The following is a 23,457-nucleotide window of genomic DNA, read 5'->3' as shown; positions in this document are numbered from 1 at the left end:
TGGACATCATGCTCCCAACTCTCATTCTCTACCTCCTGTACAGCGCAGAAGTCAACAGAGGAATTAACTGACTGTCCTAAGACTTGACTTCATGGTAACTGTTCTCCTGTTCTGTTCTGGATGACTCTCCATCTCACAAAGTTAACCAGTCATGACATGTATAGTTAGAGCAAGTGAAAACAAATAATGAACTCTAAAGGCCAAAAAATGCCCAAAAGATTTACTTTTTCAAGTGGACCATTAAGGCATTTGCTATAATGGTTCAAGTGATAGTCATGTTATATTTGAAATTTATTAGCATTTTTTATTTAGAGTTATAACAACCACAAGAACTTGGTTCTCAAATTAAAGTCACTTTTCGTAATTTCAGTCTCCAGAGGCAGGACTGTGGCGTATTTTTCTTTTCTTTTACAATTCTGTATAGAAGTCTGTGTTAATAAGCTCTGTAAGCTATTTAATTTGTTTTAGGAGAACATTATACTAACTTGACAAATTTAATGGGAATTAAGATATTCAATATTTACATGGATGTTTGTGTTTATATTTCCACAAGAGTCGTTTGTGCGAGTGAATATAATGCTGCATTAATGTTAAGTTGAACTTTTAATTTAATTCCATTGTTTGTATGTTTAAAGCTTCAATTGATCTAATAACTATAATAATGATGTTTAACATAGAATGTCACGATGTGCTTTGCTGACTTAGAAAATATATAATGAATGAAATATTTTCTTTTATCAAACTGTTTGTGTAGAAAAATAAAGTTTTAGATATCATCTCTGTCTTTGTCATTATTACCAAATTCAATTCAAAGTCAATTTGCAAAAGACTGGCTGTTTAAAGGGGAACGATCAATACACAAATATGGATCATGTACAGTGTTAAATGGGACACTTTAGTTATTATTAATAAGAGATTAAAAATACTCTGATTTGCTGAAAGAAAAGAAGCTGGCTGCTGTTACCAAGAATAATGATGAACATAACTGATTATTTGTAAATCATTTATAAACCATTTGTTTAGTGTGACAGGTATGGGAGGGGGAACTTGATTTCTTGTAAATCACATGCGGGAAATCTGGCTTGAACTGAGATGGTTACACATTGTGAAAGAAAGGAATAAACACTTTCCAGCCAGCAAGCCAAGCAGGGGATATAAAAAGGATTTTTTTTTTTTAAATTAAACATCTTGCGCTCAGAAATGTTGGCCTGAGGGTCTATTGTAATATGCAAAATTACAATCTATGTTTTATGTAAATCTGTACAGATTAAGTATATTTTTAACACCAAAATGTTCACACTATGGAAATCACATGTACGTTACACATATGCGCACATTAGGACACATGCTACATCTAGTAGTATTAAACTGTTATCATATTATGTCTTGAGTGTCTACACATGTAGTTTTATCACTTTAAGATGCAATAAATGGTTTTTCAGCTCAAGCTGGAAAAACAAACCAGGGGGAGGGCACTGATAAGATCCAAATGTTGTGAAATACAGGGGTGGATGTCTAACAAAACCTCAGTTAATCTAAAGTCTGTGTCAAAGCAGGCAAAGCGGCAAAGCAGGCAAAGCTGCGCGATGAGGTGCCACATTTTTTTGATACAGCTCCTAATATGGATCGTGGAGTGTTCAGCACAAAACAGGTAAATTTAGGAAGAACTAAATGTGATGTTTTAATGCGATGTTGACTCATTTATGATTGTTATATAGAAGATTGACATTATAGATTAAATAAATTACATGTATTAGTATTCCCATATATCTTTCCTAAGACTCAACTTGAGTTCATGTTATAGATAATACTGAACATGCAGCACTGCAGATTGCATAGTTATCGAAAAATCATTTAATGGGAAGTAGATTAATGAACGATGCAGCAAACACTATCTTTCATTTTTGTGTGCAGATTCATCATCTCAGCCCCAAATGTGTTTCACGTGGGTGTTAATGAGAAAGTATTTGTCCAGATGGAAACTTGTAACAGACCTGTTAGTCTCTACCTGGAGGATGAGACTTCTAATACTATTTTGTCTGAGAAGGGAAATGCTTCATGCAGAGAGAAGACAGAACTAGTTGAGCTCAAGGTATGCAAACTTCACCAGAAAGTAAACAATACAGGCATTTCAATTTTATTTATATAGCACCAAATCACAACAACAGTTGCCTAGCAACTACCCACTTTGCCCTAACTTTATAATTTACATCTTTACAGCTAAACATGGATTATTTGTTAAGATTGCCTCAAATTCCTTCTTACGTTATGCTCGTGGCAGAGAGCCAATCCTTCACACCCAACAGGAAGTTAACAAGGGTTCTGGTGTCAAAACACAGAGGCTACATCTTCATTCAGACAGCTCAGCCAATTTATAACCCAGCAGACAGAGGTAAAAACAAAGTTTAAAAAAAATGAAGCAATTCTACAGACTTTATCTAACGGTGAACCTTTTAAAAAAAAAAGACATTTTATATTCCTTTTATGTTATCGTTCTTTTAGTGAAGTACAGAATCTTCACTCTTGACCATACGATGAGGCCTCATGAGAAACCTGTCCAGATATCAGTAATTGTGAGTTATAATTATTAATATTATATATTTTCTTTATAAATATATCTTTGGAAATATAACTTTGAAAGACAGAGACATACAGTTTTCCTGCCTTCTTGTCTTGGTCTGTGTTTTGGTCACTCTATAACAGAATGCTGCTGGAAATAAAATACTGAAAATCATGAAGATTGCAAAGGGAGGAGTACATAAAGACTCATTCCCCATACCTGAAATCTCTCGGTAGGTTACAACAAATTTCGAATAAAAGTGAAGATGTCAAGCAACGTTGACGCTTACAACTATATTTTGTTGTTCGTAAAGAACGGGTACGTGGAAGATTACTGCACACTATGAGGGTGATGAAGCAAATGCTGCCTTCAGAGAGTTTAAAGTTCAGAAATTTAGTAAGTTTACTATAAACTGATTCACACAGTTTATATTGTTCTTAAAATTCACTGAAAGTATCTTTTGACTCGGAAAAATTGTTTATTGTTAAAAAACTCTAGTTTTACCAAGCTTTGATGTGAACATCGCAATGGATCAGAGATACATTTTGTTGACTGATGAAGAGCTTCAATTCACCATCTCAGCAATGTAAGTACTTATTTTCTTTCCGTTAAAATAACTCTGCTGATAAGCTTTCTTTACAAATTAATATCAAGAAAAACCTTGAAAATAGTCAGATCCCATATCCTGTCATTAAACATAGGATGTTCAGCGAAATTAGAAACACCTCCCCGTTGTAGCATGTATGAATAAATACAATAAAAACAAATCTAAAAAAACAAAATATGAACATTTTAAAAGTTAGTTCTGTAATATTGCACGTTGTCTTGTGTGTGTTGCTGTGTGTGTGTTGTATGCTTGTGACAGTTGCTGATGTTTGAGTTTGGGTTGTGTGTATGTGGTCAGTATGGAGATCGCTTGTGGATAGAAACCATTCCTGAGTCTGTTGGTACTGGTTTGGATTGACCTGTAGCGCCTCCCAGAGGACAGTAGGTCAAACAGGTGAGATGCAGGATGGGTGGAGTCTCTTGTGATTAAGAATAGGGAGCTGCAAGTAATCCCAGTGGAAGGGGTTACATGAAGAGGATGTGGGGCCTGTGGATTCTCTGAGACCCAACAGGATATTAGAACATGCCGTTCTAAAGCAACTTCTATCACAAATAGAAACTGATGAGGTACAACACAAAGGCGAAGCCAGGATGTCAGGTCAGGGAGGAGATATCATCCCCAACCTTCAAGACTGAGTACCAAGCCCCAAGAATAACTACTGCGCTGAATGTGCTGAGGGTGACAGCAGCTGCCCTGAACGAGGCTCAGCTGGAAATCTGTACCCTATGTGACCAATTACCCAGACCCAAGACCTCTGCTTGATTGATAATCGGTTAAAATTGTAAATATGGTAGTTGTAGGAATGCTTCAAGTGTACATGTTACTATCATATTTCCTTCTTTCTTTCTTTGCTTTTCTTCTTTAGGTACACACATGGTGAAAAAGTTAAAGGAGCTTATCACTGCCAAATTGGAGTTGTAAAAAAAGATGGCTCTGGTGATCAGAAAACCACTTTTATCAAGGGTCTAGAGCTGACTGGTTCGGTGAGGATGTAGACAGTCCATTCAAAATTAAAAAATTCTGCTAATTTTCAAATCAGTAACATAATGTAAATCAGCATTGTTGCATTTCTTAAAGCTTTACTGTTTGTTGCAGGTCAAAGATGGAAATGCAAAGGTTTCTCTTTGGTTAAATGAGACAAATGCAAAACTTCAGAACCAGCTGAGCACAACTGTCTCTAAGATGCAGGAAAATGGAGATCAACTCTATTTAAGAGTGTTTGTTACCAACATACAAAGTAAAGGAGATATTTACATTCATCCATTTGTAATTATTCAACAGTAGTTTCATTGTTGTTATTTGATCAGTAATGTTCTTTGTAGGCATACATACATAGGTAAATAGGTAAGTACACCCTACACATACAATATGTTAGAGTGAAAGATTCAAGATTCAGGACATGCGAGCCAATCTAAATACTGCTTCTCTTTTACTTTAGTATACTGTAGTTTAGGAATTACAATGTACAATAGTCACAGTAAAGCAAGATATAATTAAATAAATAAAGCATCTAAAAAACATACAAGGACAGTAGTAGACCAACAGCTGCAGATATGACAGTGTTGATATCATTCAAACATTGTCCTTTTAGAGGTCAGTCTCACCATGTGGGTAACCCTCTGGAAATGTATTTGAGCAGTTATGTTTTGAGAAAAAAATATTTGCAGACTCTGATGTAAACAAGATTTTAAAAAATTTCTAGCCTCTAGAAGTTATACTGTTACCACCAGATATTTCCCGCTGTCTCACCTATATGTCAGCTGGGAGCGGTACAGTCTCTGCATAACCCTAGTTCCACCCATCCATTTTCATTACAACTGCAAAAGCAGTTATAAAAATGGATAGATGGAATATAATCTCATGAAACTATTAAATTACTGAAACTTAGTGGAAGTAGACTGTCCTACTGTGCAAACACTATATATTACTTTATATGGAAAATTTAATTTAATTGACAGAACTTACACTACAATATGACTAGAATGATAATTCAGTTAATATTAATACAACTAAAACCTAAAGTGAAACCCACTGCAATGTGCCAAAGACATGGAGAAATATTAACGCGACCTTTTATTTTTCTTGATAATACTGTGTACATTTTTTTGGCCTAGGTGGTGAAATACAAGAGGCAGAAGTTTACCTGCGAATCTTCGCCCACAAATACACGATAGACCTCTCTCGAACTCGATCTCATTTTATTCCTGGATATCCACTGGACGTGGTGGTATGTCTGAAACTAACACATGGGAATAGTTACACAAATTACTGTAATGATCTTTAATATAACACATTTCTTTGTTGTTTATATAGGTGCTCATGAGACTGCCAGATGGCTCTCCAGCAGCTGGTGTGCCAGTAAATATTAATCTACCAACATCACAGCCTTGGGAAGGCACCACTGATCAAGAGGGGGCACTGTTCAATACTTTTAATGTTCATGATAAAGCTGATATTACAGTTGAAGTTAGTATCCCCAACCTTATTCAAAGGTGATGTTTAACAGATTTGATTCCAGTTTTAACTGTTTGTTCATCTGCCTCCAACAGGTTTCTACAAATGGATTACGAGAGAGAAAAATAATACGACGTGCTTCCTCTCAACATGACAGCTACCTTTACATGACTTTAACCAGCAGGATCTACTCTGTGAATGAATTCCTTACCATAACATTCAACACCATCAACAGCCCACGCAGTGGATATATACACTACATGGTCAGAAATATCTGACTAAATGCAATATTGTGTATTCTCATAAAGGAGCAGCATTTTGTCTTGATTAAACACTTTTTAATTGTCTTTGTTTCAGGTCTTAAGCCGGGGAATTGTAGTAAACACCGGCTCACTCCCACTTGGTATATCAGCTAAACACCGACTGCAGATAACACATAATATGGTTCCATCGTTCCGTGTGATTGGCTACTATCACAACACTAACGGTCACGTCATAGCTGATTCAGTGTGGGTAGATGTCAGGGATGAATGTGAGCTAAATGTCAAGGTAAGTAAACAGAACAGATAAAAGTGCAGCACGAGAGAGAAAGCAAAACTATTTCAAATGTGTGCGCTTAAGTCTGTTCATTCTCATTAATTTGGATCCTTTTTTATTGTTCGTTAACCTATAACTTCCATAAGTATTTGGACAAGAACATTACAGGACACTGTAATATGTCCTATGAATATTAGTGTTATCTATGTAATTTCCTCTTATTTTTAAGGGGTTAATAAATTGTTCCAATGATCATTTAGATCATTTATATTTTTATATATAACACCCCCACTCCAACACACACACATACACACACACACACACACACACACACACACACACACACAGGAAGTGTCATTACATACAAATATTTAACTAATGGAAGTGTACAAACATAGCATATATTTAAATTTAGATTTACCCCTGTCTACATGTATTTATATTGATATATTTATTTGATTTTGGTTTTAGAAGTACTATTTGAATTTTCCTTGACTGAACATAAAATAATGAAAATATAAAAATTAATCCTTGTATATCTTAAATGTCCTAATTTAGGTACAACCCATAGGTCCATTTGCACCTAACACACAATCAAAGATAAACTTTGATCTACATGGGAACAGAGCAAAAGTGGCTTTGCTGGCTGTGGATAAGGCCTTCTACGCTCTCAATGCTGACAATAAACTCACACCCAAACAGGTTACAGTCTCACACACTACTTTCATACTTATGGTATTTTTTGTCATTTATAGGTAATCATAGTAGTAAGTCTAAGCTTTTCTTCTTATTTGTCAGGTATTTTCTACTATGAACTCATATGATCTGGGTTGTTCCTATGGTGGAGGACCTGACTCAGCATCAGTTCTATTAGACGCTGGCTTGGCTGCTGTATCTAATGATCTGTCTGTATGGAGAAGGCGTAAGAGAAAAATTAACATTTTAAATGAAAATACTAAAATAACAAATAAACAAATAATATGGTTGTCTGCTGGAATAGACAGTTATCCAAAATATGGGTTCAAAAAAGTCTTAGGAAGTGCTGATTACACACCACTATTGTGTTATTCTTGTAATATGGGCCCTGTTGACCTTAAAAAGCAACAAGGATTTTTTAAATAGACAAAAGCTGAAAGTTAAAATAAAGCTACTGTTGAGCAAATGTATAAGGTATGCTGACTGTTTCTGTTACATTCAGACTTTGGCTGTGCTTCACCATCTGTGCGACAAAGACGCTCAGTGGACCTTGAACAGGAAATGATGACCTTAAGTAAGAGGATTGTGGTATTGAAAATGTTAGTCTTATAACAAAAATACCTCCTGAAAGTGCATCATTTGTCTTTTCTCATTCCTTTTAGAACTGAACTACACAGAAGAAAGCCTGCAAGAGTGTTGTGTTCATGGATTTTCTCGAATCCCGATGGAACGAACTTGTCGGGAAAGAGCAGATCGGGTCCTTCTAGTGAAAAAAAATCCAACTTGTGCTGAAGTCTTTTTAAGGTGCTGCCTTGAAGCCGAGCGTCTAAGACAAAAAATGATCCAAGAAGAACTCCAAAAAGGATTTGGCAGGAGTGAGATAAAAATGACACTTTAAAGATCAACTTCAGTAGCTTTTAATGGGTTATCAAAGTTTGACTATGAACTTTTGTTTGTTTGTCTTTTTGTTTTGTTTTGTTTTCAGCTGCAACCGCTGATGATATCGAAGAGTTCTTCTTGGACACGTCTCAATACATTCGAAGATATTTTCCCCCAAGCTTTGAATTTGTAGAATTTGAAGTCACCAACAAAAGAACGTAAGCATTTTTAATGTAGCGTTAATAAACATATTTCATTTTTTTCATTTCCAGTCAAATACAGTGGTTAGATGCATAATTACACTATGCAGTAATTATGTCTATGTACTCATCTTTATTGGTGTTGCTGGGAATACTGTGAGTGTGATTATTTCACCTAAGCAGCATATCTTTGAACCCCAGTATAAACTGCGTCATTTGTCTGATTGATTTGATTTAATTTGATTTGTCTTCATCAAAAACTCTTGTAGCTACTCATTGCTCCTTCCTGATTCCATCACCACATGGGAGATTCAGGTTGTCACATTATCTCCATCCACCGGTAATAATAACTCTGTGCTTTTATAAACACATCACAGATATTTGACAGGAGCTCCTTAACTGCAACTTACTTCTATTCACTCAGGTTTCTGTGTCGTTAAGCCACTTGAGATCAGAGCCTTTAAGAGGTCATTTGTGTCTCTGAGACTGCCTTCATTTGTGAAAAAATTTGAGCAGCTGTCGGTTTCACCTGTTATCTACAACTATGATGACTCCGAACTGCAGGTAGATTAACCTCAACATCAGTGCTGAGTGTCACTGGAAACAGTAACTACTTTGTGTGGAATAAGTAAAGATTTTTTTGTCTTCTTGGACACCTGCATGTTCACAGGTGGCAGTGCACATGGAACAAACTGAAGGACTTTGCTCTCCTGGTTCAGCCACCACCTCATCTTACGTTAACATTACTCTTAAACCACAATCCTCTCAGTTTGTCTCCTTCTCTGCTGTGCCCATGGTCGCTGGTTCAATACCCATCAAAATACGTCTCTATGATATGGAGAATAGCTTCGGAATAGATGCAATAGAAAAAACTTTGAATGTGCAGGTGAGTGAAATGCATTAGTTTATCGTTCTATGAAATGTTTTTTATAGTAATTAACAATCCAAACCAAGGCATCTTATGTTATAGATGGAAGGATTTGAAAAGAGAGAAGAAGAAGAAACCATAGTCCTTAACTTAGATGGTGAGTGATTTGGTATTTCTCAGTAAAACCTTCATGTCAGATGTTATCTTTATATCAGCTTACTTTTGTTATGATAGGGAGAAGCTCAAAGACCTTGATCATTGATGGATCCTTACCAGATGACACAGTCCCTGACTCCAGCTCCAATATATTTGTTTCACTAGAAGGTAGACACTGAGAGACACAGACATACAACTCACAGACGTTCGTAAATAGTTGGACTCTTACCTTTCCAGTGTTCTCGTCTAACAGGGAAGGGATTTGGCAGTTCATTTGCACGAAAACTTCTTTCTCCTGAAAAAATTGCTAAGATGATCGTTTTGCCAACTGGATGTTTAGAGCAGACAATGTCAAGACTGGCTCCCACAGTTCTAGCCGTCCGGTACCTTGACTTGAGCAATCAGTGGCTTGAGCTGCCTCCTGGAAGCAGAGATGATGCTCTTAATAAAATTGAGCATGGTAGGTACACACCAGAACAGTTAATTCCTTGTATAACTACATCTTTATTATTTATTGAGGATGTTTGTAATTGTAATTTCTAATAGTTTTGGCTTATCTCTTGAATCCATTCTATGTCTTTAAAAAATACTTTTTTTTAAAAAAAAGAAAGAAAGAAAGGAACTCAATTTCAATTTTATTTATTTATAAAGCACCTCATCTCATGCACCTCACATCTCAAGATGCTTTATATTGTAAGGTAGACCCTACAATAATACATACAGAGAAAACATCATGAGGCTGTACTAGTGGCCATTCTCCAAATGTGAATGAGTACTTTTTAGCTGGATTAAGTTTTTCTTCATTATGTTATTGGTTTCTCTGTTGTCACAGCAACATATTTGTAATGTCACCCCCAGCGTAAACAAGACTCAATGAGAGACTACACATCTCCCTATTATAGGTGTTCCTCTCTAAAGTAGGCTTATAAAGTAGAACGAATTTTACTTTTATAGATGCACCATGAGGAAAAAATCCACTACATATACTCTTGTTAGCACCCGGTATTGTGAAGCAATTGGATGACATTTCCTGCCACAGCCCCTGAAACATTTATTAACTGAATAAATTAATTACGTAACAAGACTTATGATGTGACACAAACACAGTTAATATTGTGCTGCATTCTTTTACTGGATCAGGTGAAGAACTCTGTCTTTTAAACCCTATAAATCAACTATTTTGGTTCTCAACCAGTTCTTTTTTTTTTCAAATGTTCTCTTCTTCAGTTTCCATTAAAAATAACAAATAATATATATAATATTGATCTGTGGCACTGAAAATTAGGTTGGGCTGGTTGATTGAATATGTTGTCTGGTGTAACTGAAATGTTGTAAATATTATATACATACATTGTATATATATTTAATCAGGCTATACGTGGGTTATGACAAAATGGGGAACCAAAGCTGATGGATCTTATGGTTCATTCTATACAATGCCACACAGCAGTAATTGGTGAGTATTTGTTATTATTATTATTATTACTTCTTCAATTTCTGTTGTTTTTTGGTTGTTACTGTCACAGTGTCACATAAAAACAAATTTTCTTCATTTTTACTCTGTACGACTATTAAACAAACTTTTCCATATGCTCTTTTCACTTGTTTATCTTCTTTTGTTCTCAGGGTGACTGCCCTTGTAGTGAAAATATTTTCATTGGTGGCACAACGCCAAACAGCAGTTTTTGGACTACAGGGTCGAATTAATAAAGTTGTGCCAGAAATAAATATCAGGAAACCAGTCAAATACCTGCTCAAAATACAGAATACTCAGGATGGGTCGTTCAGTGATCCAAATCCTGTGATACACAGAGGAGTCCTGGTAACTTCTCTCAAAAGTTAGAACATGGTCTGCATGTTGGCCTATATGTAAACCCAGTATCAGATTTTTATAGATAAATCTGAAGTACATACATTTGAATGCACACTACTGTTTCTGTGTGTTTAATGTAGAAAGGCAAAAACCAAGATGCATCCATGACTGCGTTTATGACTATTGCATTGTACCGGTCCCTTGAATTCCTCCAGCTTGAAGTGCGAAATGATGTGGTAAGTTGATATTTGAACCTACTGTCTGTGCAAACTGTTATTAGCAGTGACAGTGGGGCAATGTAGTCAATCATCTCAAAAGCTAATTAAAATATTAAGAGTCAAGTTGCACCGAGGATGAATCCTGATAACTCTGATGATTCATCAAATACAAAAATACACTTAACAGAAGTTTATTTTATGATCAAATTTCAAACACTATTGATCAGAAAAATGAAGAAAGCAGAACGTCATCAAAAGTTGGAATGATAAAATTTAATTTAAATAATAATATCTCCCAGTACAACATGTTTGTATCATTATGATGTTTCTCTTATAAATGGCAATTAATAATTTGCATTGGAACTTTTAATTTTTTTTTCACTTATTCTTTATTCTGCCGCTAGGAAGCAAGTATTTTGAGATCGACATCATATCTCCTATCACACCTAGCGGAGCTTCAGCATCCCTATGCCATTGCCATTACAGCCTATTGCCTCTCAGTGTGCCTGCCAGAAGGAACAGATCATTCACGTACATGGGCAAAACTTCAAGCAGGGGCTGTTAAAAGTAGGTGTATCTGATATTCTTATGTTAAGGCTGTTTCTGCATCACCATAATAATGTTAGTCCGGGATCAAAATTGCAACTAACCAGCCATATTGTTGTGATGTCATTGCTTTGAAATATGGGGAAAAAGAAAAACAAATTCCCTTCGTTATGTAGAACTCTTTTCTGGAACAAATGGTAAGCATTTTAAGTGATTTATTTAATAAGTTATATAGTATAATAAATAAATGATCAAGTTAGGTTTGGTGTTAGCCACCCAACTTTAGGCTTGCTCCTCCCCCTTTTGTGAGTGTGGGCGCTTCCTCTCTTTGCTCTTTAAATGCTTTGCTTCTTTTCCCAGGAGAAGCTGGGACCCAGGTTTTAAAATTTCTGTACTTTTAGGTATTAGAAGGAGACATGTGGCCTGGTCAAAACACAGAGAGCAGCACTCTAAAAGATCTTTAAATATAGTAAACATACCTTGTGTGCCACAGACTGCTCCCAAACACTCTAAAACACTTAAGTTGGCTTTAGTAAATGTTAGATCTTTAGCTGGGAAAACATTTTTAATTAAAGATTTAATCACTGAGCACAGCCTTGATTTTATGTTTTTAACTGAAACTTGGTTGGTCCAAAGTAACAGTGGAGCTGTTCTCATCGAGACGACCCCTCCTAACTACAGTTTTATCAGTGAGGCCAGGGTGAGCAGGAGAGGAGGAGGGGTTGCTGTCTTATTTAATGAATCATTTCAATGTAAGCAGCTATCTCCTGAAAGTTTTCAGTCTTTTGAATATGTGGCTTTACAGCTGAAGGCCCCATCCAAAGTTGTGTTTCTTAATGTTTACAGGCCTCCCAAATACTGCACAGACTTTTTTAATGATCTCAGTGAACTGCTGTCTGTGATCTGTGTTGATTTCGACTGTGTAATTATTGTTGGGGATTTTAACATCCATGTGGACAACCCTCAGGACAAAGGGACTAAAGACCTGAGTAACACTCTGGGCAACTTTGGGCTGACTGAGCATGTAACAGAGGCCACACATAATAGAGGACACACTCTTGATCTACTGATCTCCAAGGGCCTGAGCATTTCAAAGGTTACTGTGTCTGATGTGGGCCTGTCTGATCATTACTGTGTTTTCTTTGAAAGTAAAATTTCAGCCCACACAAATATATCAACAGCAGTGATCACAAAACGGTGTATAACTGAATACAGTAGTGAGATATTTAACTAGGTCTTCCCCTTAACACCTGACCTGTCCAGAGGTTCAGTCAATGAGCTCGTCAATAGCTTCAATGCTAAAATGTTAAATGTAATGGACACTATTGCTCCCATTAAGGTGAAGATTATCTCTGGAAAGAAAAAGTCTCCCTGGAGAAACTCTACACTGGTGAAAAATGAAAAAAGAGAGTGTAGGAAAGCTGAGCCCAGATGGAGAAAAACAAACCTCCAGGTTCATTATGACATCTATAAAGAGAAACTTCACAATTATAATTTACAACTGAGGAGTGCAAGGAGGTCCTACTTCTCTGACATCATCACCAAAAACAGTCATAATGCTCGGACTTATTTTCTACAGTTGACAGGCTAACAAACCCTCCTGTGTCAGTGGCAGCTGAACTTCATTCGACCAATGACTAATCCAAAAGATTAGACGAGCAATTGGTACATCAACAGCAGATCCAGAATATGTACTGTGTCCACTGAAAAACTGTTTAAACACCATCAAACAGTTTCACCCTATTAACAGCAAAGACCTGGAGGACATCTTAGGTCAACTGAACTCCTCCTCTGGCTGTTTAGATGTCCTGCCAACAAGTTTTTTCAAAAAGGTCTCAAAGACTTTGGAGTCAGACCTGTTACAGATTGTCAACTTTTCTTTAATGTCAGGTGTGTTTCCAGAACCACTAAAAACTGTAATTAAACCTATACTGAAAAAGGACAATCTTGACAAGACACAAATGAACAACTACAGGCCGATCTCAAATCTCCCATTTTTAAGTAAGATCATTGAAAAAGCAGTTTCTCAACAGCTCAATTACTTCTTAAAACAGAATAACTGCTATGATGCCTTCCAGTCAGGTTTTAGACAGAACCACAGCACTGAAACCGCTCTGACCAAAGTGTTTAATGACATATGTCTGAATACAGACAGTGGAAAAATGTCAGTCTTAGTTTTGCTGGATCTCAGTGCAGCATTTGATACAGTTGACCACAACATATTACTCAAATGACTGGAGAACTGGGCAGGTCTTTCAGGAACTGTACTAAACTGGTTCAAAACATGGAAATAAAACAGGAAATACTTTGTATCAATAGGTAACTTCACATCTGAGCAGACAAGTATCACATGTGGAGTTCCTCAAGGTTCCATCTTGGGACCCCTTCTGTTTAACATTTACATGCTCCCACTTTCATAGATTATAAAGAACAACAAAATAAACTATCATAGCTATGCAGATGACACACAAATATATATCACAATGTCACCAGGAGACCGAGGCCCTGTGCAGGCTCTTGGTAAATGCATTGAGGAAATTAATGACTGGTTGTGCCACAATTTTCTCCAGCTAAACAAAAACAAAACTGAAGTAATAGTCTTTGGTGCCAAAGAAAAACGATTACAGGTCACCAGCGAACTTCAATCTATACACCTAAAAACCACAAACCAGGCGAGAAATTTGGGTGTAGTGATGGATGCAGACCTAAACTTAGAAAAACACATTAAGACAATAACAAAATCAGCTTACTATCACCTCAAGAATATTTCAAGGATAAAAGATCTGATGTCTCAACAGGACCTGGAAAAACTAGTCCATGCATTCATCTTTAGTAGGCTTGATTACTGTAACAGCATCTTTACAGGTCTGCCTAAAAAAATCAGTCAGACATCTACAGCTCATTCAAAACTCTGCTGCTCGAGTCCTCACTAAGACCAAAAAAGTGGACCACATCAGTCCAGCTCTGAGGTCTTTACACTGGCTGCCTGTCCGTCAGAGGATAGACTTTAAAGTTCTGATGCTGGTGTATAAAGCTCTGAATGGTTTAGGACCAAAATACATCAGTGACCTCCTGACCCAGTATGAACCTTCCAGATCCCTCCGGTCATCTGGATCCGGTTTTTTATCAGTTCCCAGAGTCAGAACCAGGCACGGAGAAGCTGCATTCAGCTTTTATGCTCCATATATCTGGAACAAACTCCCAGAAAGCCTCAGATCAGCTGAAACACTCAGTTTATTTAAATCCAGGTTGAAGACTCACCTGTTCTCAGCTGCATTTGAATAAAGCACCAAATCCACACTTTTAAGCTTAAATTTCAAAACTTACATTTTAACTACTGATTTTATCTACTGTTCTGTTTTTATCTGCTGTTTTTTTAATCAATTTAAAATCACACTTTTTATTTTTTAATGTCTCTGTAAAGCACCTTGTTGAATTGTGCTATATAAATAAACTTGCCTTGCCTTGCCTTGCTAAGGTAACCCCTGACTCATGCTAAGTAGTTTAGCCAAAAGTAGCCAAAAGTATAGACCAGTTACTAGGCTTGACAGGATTACAACAGGGACTGAGGTGAATGCAAGTGAAAAAGATACACAAAAGATACAATTTACAATTTCAACAATACCAAGTAATAAGCTGTCATAACAAAGCAAACAAAAAAAACCCAAAAACAAAGTCCTATTGAGCTCAATATTTCAGTTTGTCCTTTTGGTCATTAGTCAAGTCAAGATTGCTTTTTATTTCAGTTCTGTTATTGTTTTGTTACCACTTTGGTGTTTCTCGGTAGAAAAGAATGAAGTTCTTTAACAAGGGTTCAGTTCAGTCTGGGCACCAGCTCGCCATCTCCATCCGGAGAAAATCCAGGAATCAGTTCAAGCTGCTTTTTAGACACCAAAATAAATACAAGATGAGGTATCATCGCGAACATAGCAAGGAACACAGTCACACGGCCTCTCTAGCTCATGCTCCTATCAACAAGAAGACCCCTAGTTCAGCATGGACTGTCTGCAGCCTGTCTTGTTTACTTCTTAAAGTGCAAAAGACCTAGCTAATACGTGATGGTGATCCTCTGCTTGGAAGGCGGGATGAGCATTGCTTCTAAACAAATGAGACTAGTATCACCCATCGCGATCTGTGAAGCAGGAAAATAAAATTAGAGAGAGGATTGCACCTCTTTTCAAAACAAGTATTTTTTCAAGTAAAAGTGTGAAAATGCATTGATACAAATAAAAGGGAGAAAGAAAGAAATTTGAAAAATAAAAGAAATTTTCTCAGCTAGGTTACACTAACTTCTTGGCTAAATGCTTAAACAATGTCAATGGTCAGTTCCAATGTTTACTCTGGAACAAAATTATTATGATTATGTAGGAACAACACCAACACTGAGAACTCGATTGGACTGGACTTACCTTCAATGCACAAAGTCTGGGTGATCAGTGTACAATCCACTGTTGCCATCTGTAATTTAAATTGAATTTCTTGATATTGCTAATAATGGATGATCAACTGAGAAAAGTTGGGATATCTGGAAAGAAGGATCACTTAGCATTATATTGTTTAATGATTACATTACTCGTTGCTGTTATTTGATTTATTTGTTTATGCATCTTTAATTATCAGGGAAAGATGGCTGTTCTTTCTGGCCATCTGATGATAACCAAAAGGTGGATGCTATCACAGTAGAGACAACAGCCTATGCTCTCCTAACTGCAGTTCTGCTTGGGCATGTGAAAGAGGCTGATGAAATAGCCTGCTGGTTAAACTCCCAAGAAAACTATTATGGAGGCTTCAAGTCAACACAGGTGATTAGGCTTGAGCCAAAGAGTACATCTTTGAATGGAGCTCCTGTTTCCCTTTTTGTCTGACATCATATATTCACCATCAGAGTAGAGATATTAAATATTATATTAATAAGTTCTTACCATTCCCAGGATACCCTCGTGGCCCTGGAAGCCCTCGCGGAGTATGAGCTAAAGAAATCTGCCAGTTCTGAAACAAGAATGAAAGCAGAGTTCACATCCCCAACAAGGAATGAAATTGTAACACTTCAACTGGAAAATAAGAAGGAAAGATTGGAAACTGACTTGAAGGTATCATAAAACAATGCACTCAGACATATCTATATAAGATTAAATCCCATTCTGAATTTCTTTCTAAATACATTTTTTTGTGTCTGTTGTTCTAGAAATTTACAGGGAACAAAATCACTGCAAATCTGACTGGAAAAGGAGAAATTAAGTTTAAAGTATGTTGGATTCACTTCTTTGTTTTTATATTATGAATCAGATCTATAATTGACTCTAAATGTCCCTTGCAGATTGTTAAGGCTTACCATTTATTGGAACCCAAGGATGAATGTGAACATCTGTCAATCAGTGTCAGAGTGGAAGGGAAAGTGAAGTACACTGGTGAGCTTTTGTAACTGCTAACAAATCACAACTACTGATAAAAGGCACACACTTACATTAATCTTTGTCTATCTAGCTCCGATATTAGAAAATTATGAATACTATGACTACGATGATGAGAAACAAGACCAAGAAGACCTGGGACGAACATCCATTGAGGGGTCTGATGCTCACATCCGATACAGGAGAACTGTTGACAACATTAGTCCAAAAGAGGCTGTTACCTACACTGTCTGTGTCAGGTTAGTTGAAAAAAATCCACATTACATTTATTATTTATTAATATACATAAAAGAAAGAACTCTCTTTTCCTTTCCGTGGCCATAGGCAGAAGAGCAATCTTACAGGAATGGCCATTGCTGACATCATATTACTGAGTGGATTTAAGGCTGAAACTAGAACTTTGGAGAGGGTTAGTGGGTGTCTTTTCTTACTCTTCATCACTGTCTCCCTTGCTTGCTCAGCAGGAGCAAGGGAGGACCACATCTGTTTTAGTCACCAGTGGTCCTGGTTGTCACATCTGGATGCTGATATCAAAGGAAATAAAGGGCACATAATAAAACAAGTCATTATTATTAGGGCACAAATCAGTCCTGCAGTCAACGAATACTTAAAGTCCAATAATTATAAACAGCAAAAGTTCAGACAAATAATGTCATATTTTGGAGGAGTGAGGGCCCAAAAGCAGACTCTACAGGTAAACAGATGTAAGCAAAAAGTTAACCTTTTTGGTTGATAGCAAACTCCAAATAAACTAAAACTAGCATAGAACATGTAGTGAACACAACAGTAAAACACAAACAACAGTAAAACAATTTAAGTACACTCAGACACAAAAGGGCAATTAGGGAGGAGTGGAAACATGAGTGTACCACAGCTAATCAGTAACAAGAAAACTTGGAAAGTAAAACTAAATACAAAGCAGAAGAGACAAAGGACTATCAAACTAAAGCAGGAAGTAAAAACTGTAGCTCAGTAGAGAATGCAAAGACATGCATGAACTTAACAAAAGTTCAAATAGAGGGTGACTGGGGTGTGATGTATAACAAGCTATGATCATCATGCCATCATGTTCACATGAAAGAGGCATCATGTGTTTGCGTCATGTGATATATTTCTTGTGTCATTTTTTATCAGTACCACTTGCACTTTAGGAACAAATGGTAACACCTGGATATGTTTAATATTCTGTGATTCTGTGAATCAAGGTGTTTAAATCATTTTGTCTGGCATGTAGTAACGTTTTAGCCTTTTTAGCTGCATTTGGACACAGGCAGTATAAACACAGATTTCAAAACTCCAAATACACTTATTTTTAAACTGACAATCAACAAGAACAAAGCTTCTTTAGGCCTATAGCCATAAAATTGCTTTGAAACATCTTACAGCTAGCAGAAAAAAGAAGCAAGGAATGAAGTTCCATTCTGTAATAATCAAGGTTTCTCATTGATGCTTGTCAGAGAAGGAGAAAAGCTTCATATGATCAAACAAAAGACCATATATTAGCTGCGTCCCAATTCCTAGGCCACATCCTTTGGAGGCCACATTTGAAGGCCGATTACGTCACAGCCAGGCGACGAAGGCCATCCCAATTCGAAGGATGCACCAAATGGGGCAGACAAATGCGTCCTTCATTTTCCCTGATTTGAAAGATTGGTTGGGTGTATCCTTTGTGGCCCAACCTATCCCAGAATTCATAGCGCGCCCAACCAATTCCAGTTTCTAAAAATGGCGGCAGCTACTTAGTTTTAATATTACTCTTTCTGGTTCACAAAATAAACCTTTAAGATATTTTCAGGCGAGAATGTAGCTGTGTAAACTTCAAATATCTGCTCGATTAATCAAGACATCACATATTTGCAAAAGTCTGTTACCCCACTGGGAGGTCGAGGCTCACTAGAACCAGTGAGAACACTGGACTCCCAGCACATCACTTTCAGCTGGGGAAGGAAAAGGGAAGGGAAATAACTAAATGGAAAGATAACACACATGGACATGAATAGATAAAATACAAAGGAATAAAAGGAAATCAAAGGTAAACTTCAGAAACTTCCCTTTTGCTATAACGTAGAATCAATTAATTCTTGTCTTCTCTAGCTAATGGAGCCATCTGAGCAATACATTTCCCATTTTGAGGAGTCTTTTGGAAAAGTTCTGCTCTACTTCAATGAGGTACTGCTGAATTCAAATTATATACAATAATTGTACTTGGCCAACGCTGAAACATTTTTTAAATCTCTGTAGCTTTTTAAACCTGAGGAATGTATTAGTTTTGAAGCTACACAGCAGGTACCGGTTGGTCTTCTACAGCCTGCTCCAGCCTCGTTCTATGATTATTACGAACCAAGTAAGATTTTCATTTCAGAAATTTCTGTATGTATTTGTTAGGAAAGAAGGGATTTTATTATCAGGACTATTTGTGTTTTTCCTGCAGATCGAAAGTGTACTGTGTTCTATTCTGCACCACAAAGAAGCAAGATGGTCTCCACGTTGTGTTCAGAGGACGTGTGTCAATGCGCAGAAAGTAGGAAAATACTTTTACTGTTCAATCTTTATTAGGGCCTCTGTCTAATCTGAAACATCTAAATCTGGAAAACACTGAAACAGTCAAATTAATTTAACTATCTCAGCTGAAACTATCTTTATTTTATTATCAGTGCTGTTTGTAAAGTATAACTCAAAATTAGATGAAATTTTCTTTAAATTGCTTTTGACACAGACCACTAGCCTAGCCCATATTTGTGATTGGGCTGCACAGACTCTGTTGAAACTCCTTTTTCATTTAATGTAAGAAAGAAATTTTTCACAGGGCTCATTAAAGGTGCACCTAAATACACCCACATCAGATGAGCGAGACATAAATAAAGCCATAGTGGCTCAGATGTCTCCAGAATTAACAAGGTGTGCGTCAGGTGTTGAGGTACCAGGGCATACTGATGAGAATTAGGCTACTAGGACAAAGCATAAGTTGATAAGGGATGATAATAGAGAACAGCTGTAACGCTACTATACATGTAACCCTAGTGAAAGAGGATATGGGACCGATGAATTCTTCATCTAGACTAACATTCAAAACACTGGTAGCTCAGTGTTCCAACATTTTCAAGAAGCAACTGCTATTGCAACTAGAGATTGATGAGATACAACACAAATGCTATAGCAAGGGAGAATCAGGATATCAGGTTAGGAGGGAGATATCATCATCCCCACACACTGAGATCAGGTATCAAGAAAAAACAGGTACATTAAAAGCCAGAGCAACTGACCTGAAAGAGAAGATCCTGGCTAAGCTGGACCCTCCATGAATGAGTACCAAAACTCTGAACGTCTACCATAAGATTTAATCCAGAGTTACAGAGTATCCCTACTGTGACCATCACTGAAATCAACCAGGTGATCTATATCACAGCAACAGTTATCATTCAGATACTTGGCTACAAGATGAAGGGCCACAAGGAGCAGTACCCTGTATGGATAAGGAGACTAGAGGTCAAGATAAAGGTCAGTTAGGGTCTAAGAAGTAATCCGAGGCCTGCCAAAAAAATGATCCCAACCTTGGCTAACCCCTTGATGAGGTAGAACACAGAGATAGAAAGCAGGAGAATAAACCAGCTATACTCCACTGAACCATTCAAGGAGTACTCCCAGTGGCAGGGGAACAATATGAGAACAGCCCCATTCAGCCTGGAAATGGAGGGAAACTAGAAAGACATATGGGAGAAGGATGCAACACATAACAACAATGCTTAGTGGTTAGTGGGTCTAAAAGCAGCCCACAGCAACCTCCCTGAACAGGATTACCATAACCAAAGTGTCTGTACTGGAACATCTGTGCTGAGTAAGACCTGAGGTCAAAATGTGATGTGCCCCCTAAGGCAGCTGAGAATAACCAAGCTAAGATCCTATCAGACTAACAAACTGGTGATGGCTAAGCAGCCGGACAAAGTAGTAGTGGAGAAGCAGAGGAAGATGGCTGCAGCAATAGATCTAGCTATACCAAGTGATAGCTACATCAGGGAGGAAGAGCACGAGAAGCTTGAGAAATGCCAACCTGAAGGCCACATGAAGTTTGTAGGTCTGTAGATACTGACTCTGCAGAAATCAGGCGACCTCTGTGCACTCATGCCTCAAAATCTGCCAACCCCACACTGTGATTTGACTGCCCTACCACTTTGTGGCTGAATTGCTGTTATTTCCCATCGCTTCCACTTATAATACCAACACTTGACTCTGGAATAGTTAGCTGCAAGGGCAGGTGCATCCTATCATGGTACCACGCTGGAATTCACTGAGCTCCTGATAGCGAACCATTTGTTCACAAATGTTTGCAGAAGCATGCTTAGGTACTTGATTTTAGATACCTGTGACCATGGAAGAACACCTGAATTTAATGATTTGGATGGGTAAATGAATACTTACTATACTGGTAATATAGTATATGCAGTAATATATACTGACCGTCTGTGAATGTTACTGTTGTCTATGAATGAGAAATATTGATTTAAACCCAAAATGCATCATGACTGTAAAATCACCCTGCTGTGTATTCGATTATCATGCAAACAATGAATGAATGACATCTATCAATGAATATTAGATAGTGTTTGAAAGCAATTAGCTTAATATGTACACATTCTGACAAGTATTTGTGAATAAAAGCATTCCAGTGCCTTATTAGTTTGATGTATAATTGAAAACTCACTCATGTTCATTCATCTTTTTATAGGACCTTGTCATAAACTACAAGATACATTCAATCGAAGAAGAAGAATTAGGAAGATTAACCGTGTCCAACATGCTTGCTTCTTCCCTATCGTAGATTATGGTGTGTATTCTAAACAAAACATTTATTTGCATCAAATAATAACGGTCTGCTATTATGATTTTTAAATATTAATCATATTAAGCATTTTTTTTGTTTTGTTTTCCAGCATACATTGTTGAGGTCTCCAGCATTTCTGTGAAGAGTAACTTTGAGCTGTACACTACTTCTGTAATTGACGTTCTCAGATCAAGTAAGTGAACTAACTACAAGCCTTATAAGATGCTGTAAAACTGAATACAACTAAAACTGTTGTATTGTATGTTTCATTATGTTTATTAAAAAGCTTTCTTTAAATATTACGATTATAATGAATATAATTTATTGAGTCTAATCCTTCTGCTAGATAACGATGTGTCAGTGAGTGAGAACTCAGTCCGAGTGTTTGCTAAGAGGGTTCACTGCAAAGGAAAATTACACTTGGAAAAACAGTATCTCATCATGGGCAAAGATGGCACCACAAAAGATTCAAGTGGAATGTGAGTATGTCAGTGATATTAAGGAAAGTGTGTTTTCGTAAAATGATTCTCTGGTCAACCATTTTTTCTTTTTATAGGATGCAGTATCTGCTGGAATCAAACACGTGGGTTGAAAAGAAGCCTTCAGTAGAATGTAGTACAAGTGTCAATAAATATGTTTGCAAGGAGTTTGATAAGTTTGTAGATGAGTACAAGGTGGATGGCTGCAGACAGTGAAGCAACCTGCTCTCATTTTCATTTTCATGCAAGTCAGTTAAATGAATTTCCCATCAGATACAAAGTTAGCATGAATGATATGAGTTTCTGTTGTTGCTTTTACTTTTTGGCTTATTCTACTACCACATCACATAATTACACATGCATGTTCTGCATATATCTAGTGATTTGGCTTTTCCTTTGCTCCTTCTAAACTGCTTTAATAAAATATCCTGCATTCAAAAAGTCAAAATTCTGGACATTCCCTTTTTAACCTTTTGTGAAACAGCAAAGGTAAAAACCTATGTTTTATCATGACATCACTCAAAGGCTTCTCACAGGTTACTCTACCATTAAAAGTTAACAGATCCTTGAGGCCTATTAAAGACCACTAATTTTCATTATTTAGTTACCAAGCGCACAGATTTAGAAGAGAGCTGCTGTTACGCTGACAAGCACGCAATCAGAGGGAGCAGGATCAACATCAGGAGGGCAGTTAGAGCTGGGTGAGTATCCTTCCTGCCTCCATCTGACCTCAGTCTGCCTACTGGGTGATAATCATAGCATTAGAGATTATAACTTTTTAAACAGAGACCCTATTAACTATTAGCAAAATCACATACAGATAAACTCTGTTTTAGCACCCTGTAACACTTTTAACATAAAAGGCTGGATGTTAAGTCCTTTTACCCTCTCTCAGATCTAATGAGAGGTAATGCCATCTTTCTTAACACTAGCTACCCATGAATCAAAATGGTATAAGCTTATGACTCAGTCATGTTGTGATTTAACCTTTAACCTTTAACCATTTATTTATATGCAAACGTTCTGTGTTTCATTTAAATCGTCTAATATTGAGCAAATGACATTGCATGTGTATTACAGTACTAGTCCAAAGGAGCAGTAATACACACACAAAGTAGCAGGAAACAGAAGCAACTGGAAAAAAGATTTATATTTATAGTTTAAAACAATCTAATTACCATAATGATGTTTAATTTTGAATATCATGAAGTGCC

At 36.9% G+C, this 23,457-nt stretch overlaps 1 protein-coding gene across 1 annotated transcript; it reads left to right on the top strand.

Annotated features, from left to right (window-relative positions):
- Positions 1-1,561: 1,561 nt before the first annotated feature.
- Positions 1,562-22,830, top strand: LOC102792896 (complement C4-B-like). The gene is made up of 41 exons (XM_035912305.2): positions 1,562-1,651; positions 1,915-2,092; positions 2,221-2,392; positions 2,503-2,573; positions 2,704-2,792; positions 2,874-2,956; positions 3,059-3,146; positions 4,033-4,150; positions 4,263-4,404; positions 5,282-5,394; positions 5,481-5,633; positions 5,717-5,884; positions 5,979-6,170; positions 6,717-6,860; positions 6,957-7,080; positions 7,357-7,428; positions 7,517-7,729; positions 7,840-7,951; positions 8,203-8,273; positions 8,358-8,497; positions 8,604-8,819; positions 8,904-8,958; positions 9,036-9,125; positions 9,211-9,417; positions 10,329-10,413; positions 10,584-10,779; positions 10,911-11,006; positions 11,393-11,555; positions 16,155-16,336; positions 16,466-16,624; positions 16,720-16,779; positions 16,852-16,942; positions 17,019-17,184; positions 17,270-17,354; positions 19,040-19,114; positions 19,187-19,289; positions 19,377-19,466; positions 21,669-21,767; positions 21,874-21,957; positions 22,111-22,243; positions 22,321-22,830. The coding sequence occupies exons 1-41, from the start codon at positions 1,587-1,589 to the stop codon at positions 22,457-22,459; spliced, it is 5,082 nt and encodes a 1,693-aa protein (XP_035768198.2). The 5' UTR covers positions 1,562-1,586; the 3' UTR covers positions 22,460-22,830.
- The last annotated feature ends 627 nt before the right edge of the window (positions 22,831-23,457 follow it).

This window comes from Neolamprologus brichardi, chromosome 11, assembly GCF_056152115.1.
Source record: "Neolamprologus brichardi isolate AB-2024 chromosome 11, ASM5615211v1, whole genome shotgun sequence".
Classification (NCBI taxonomy): Eukaryota; Metazoa; Chordata; class Actinopteri; order Cichliformes; family Cichlidae; genus Neolamprologus; species Neolamprologus brichardi.
This window is presented reverse-complemented; position numbering and strand designations above follow the sequence as displayed.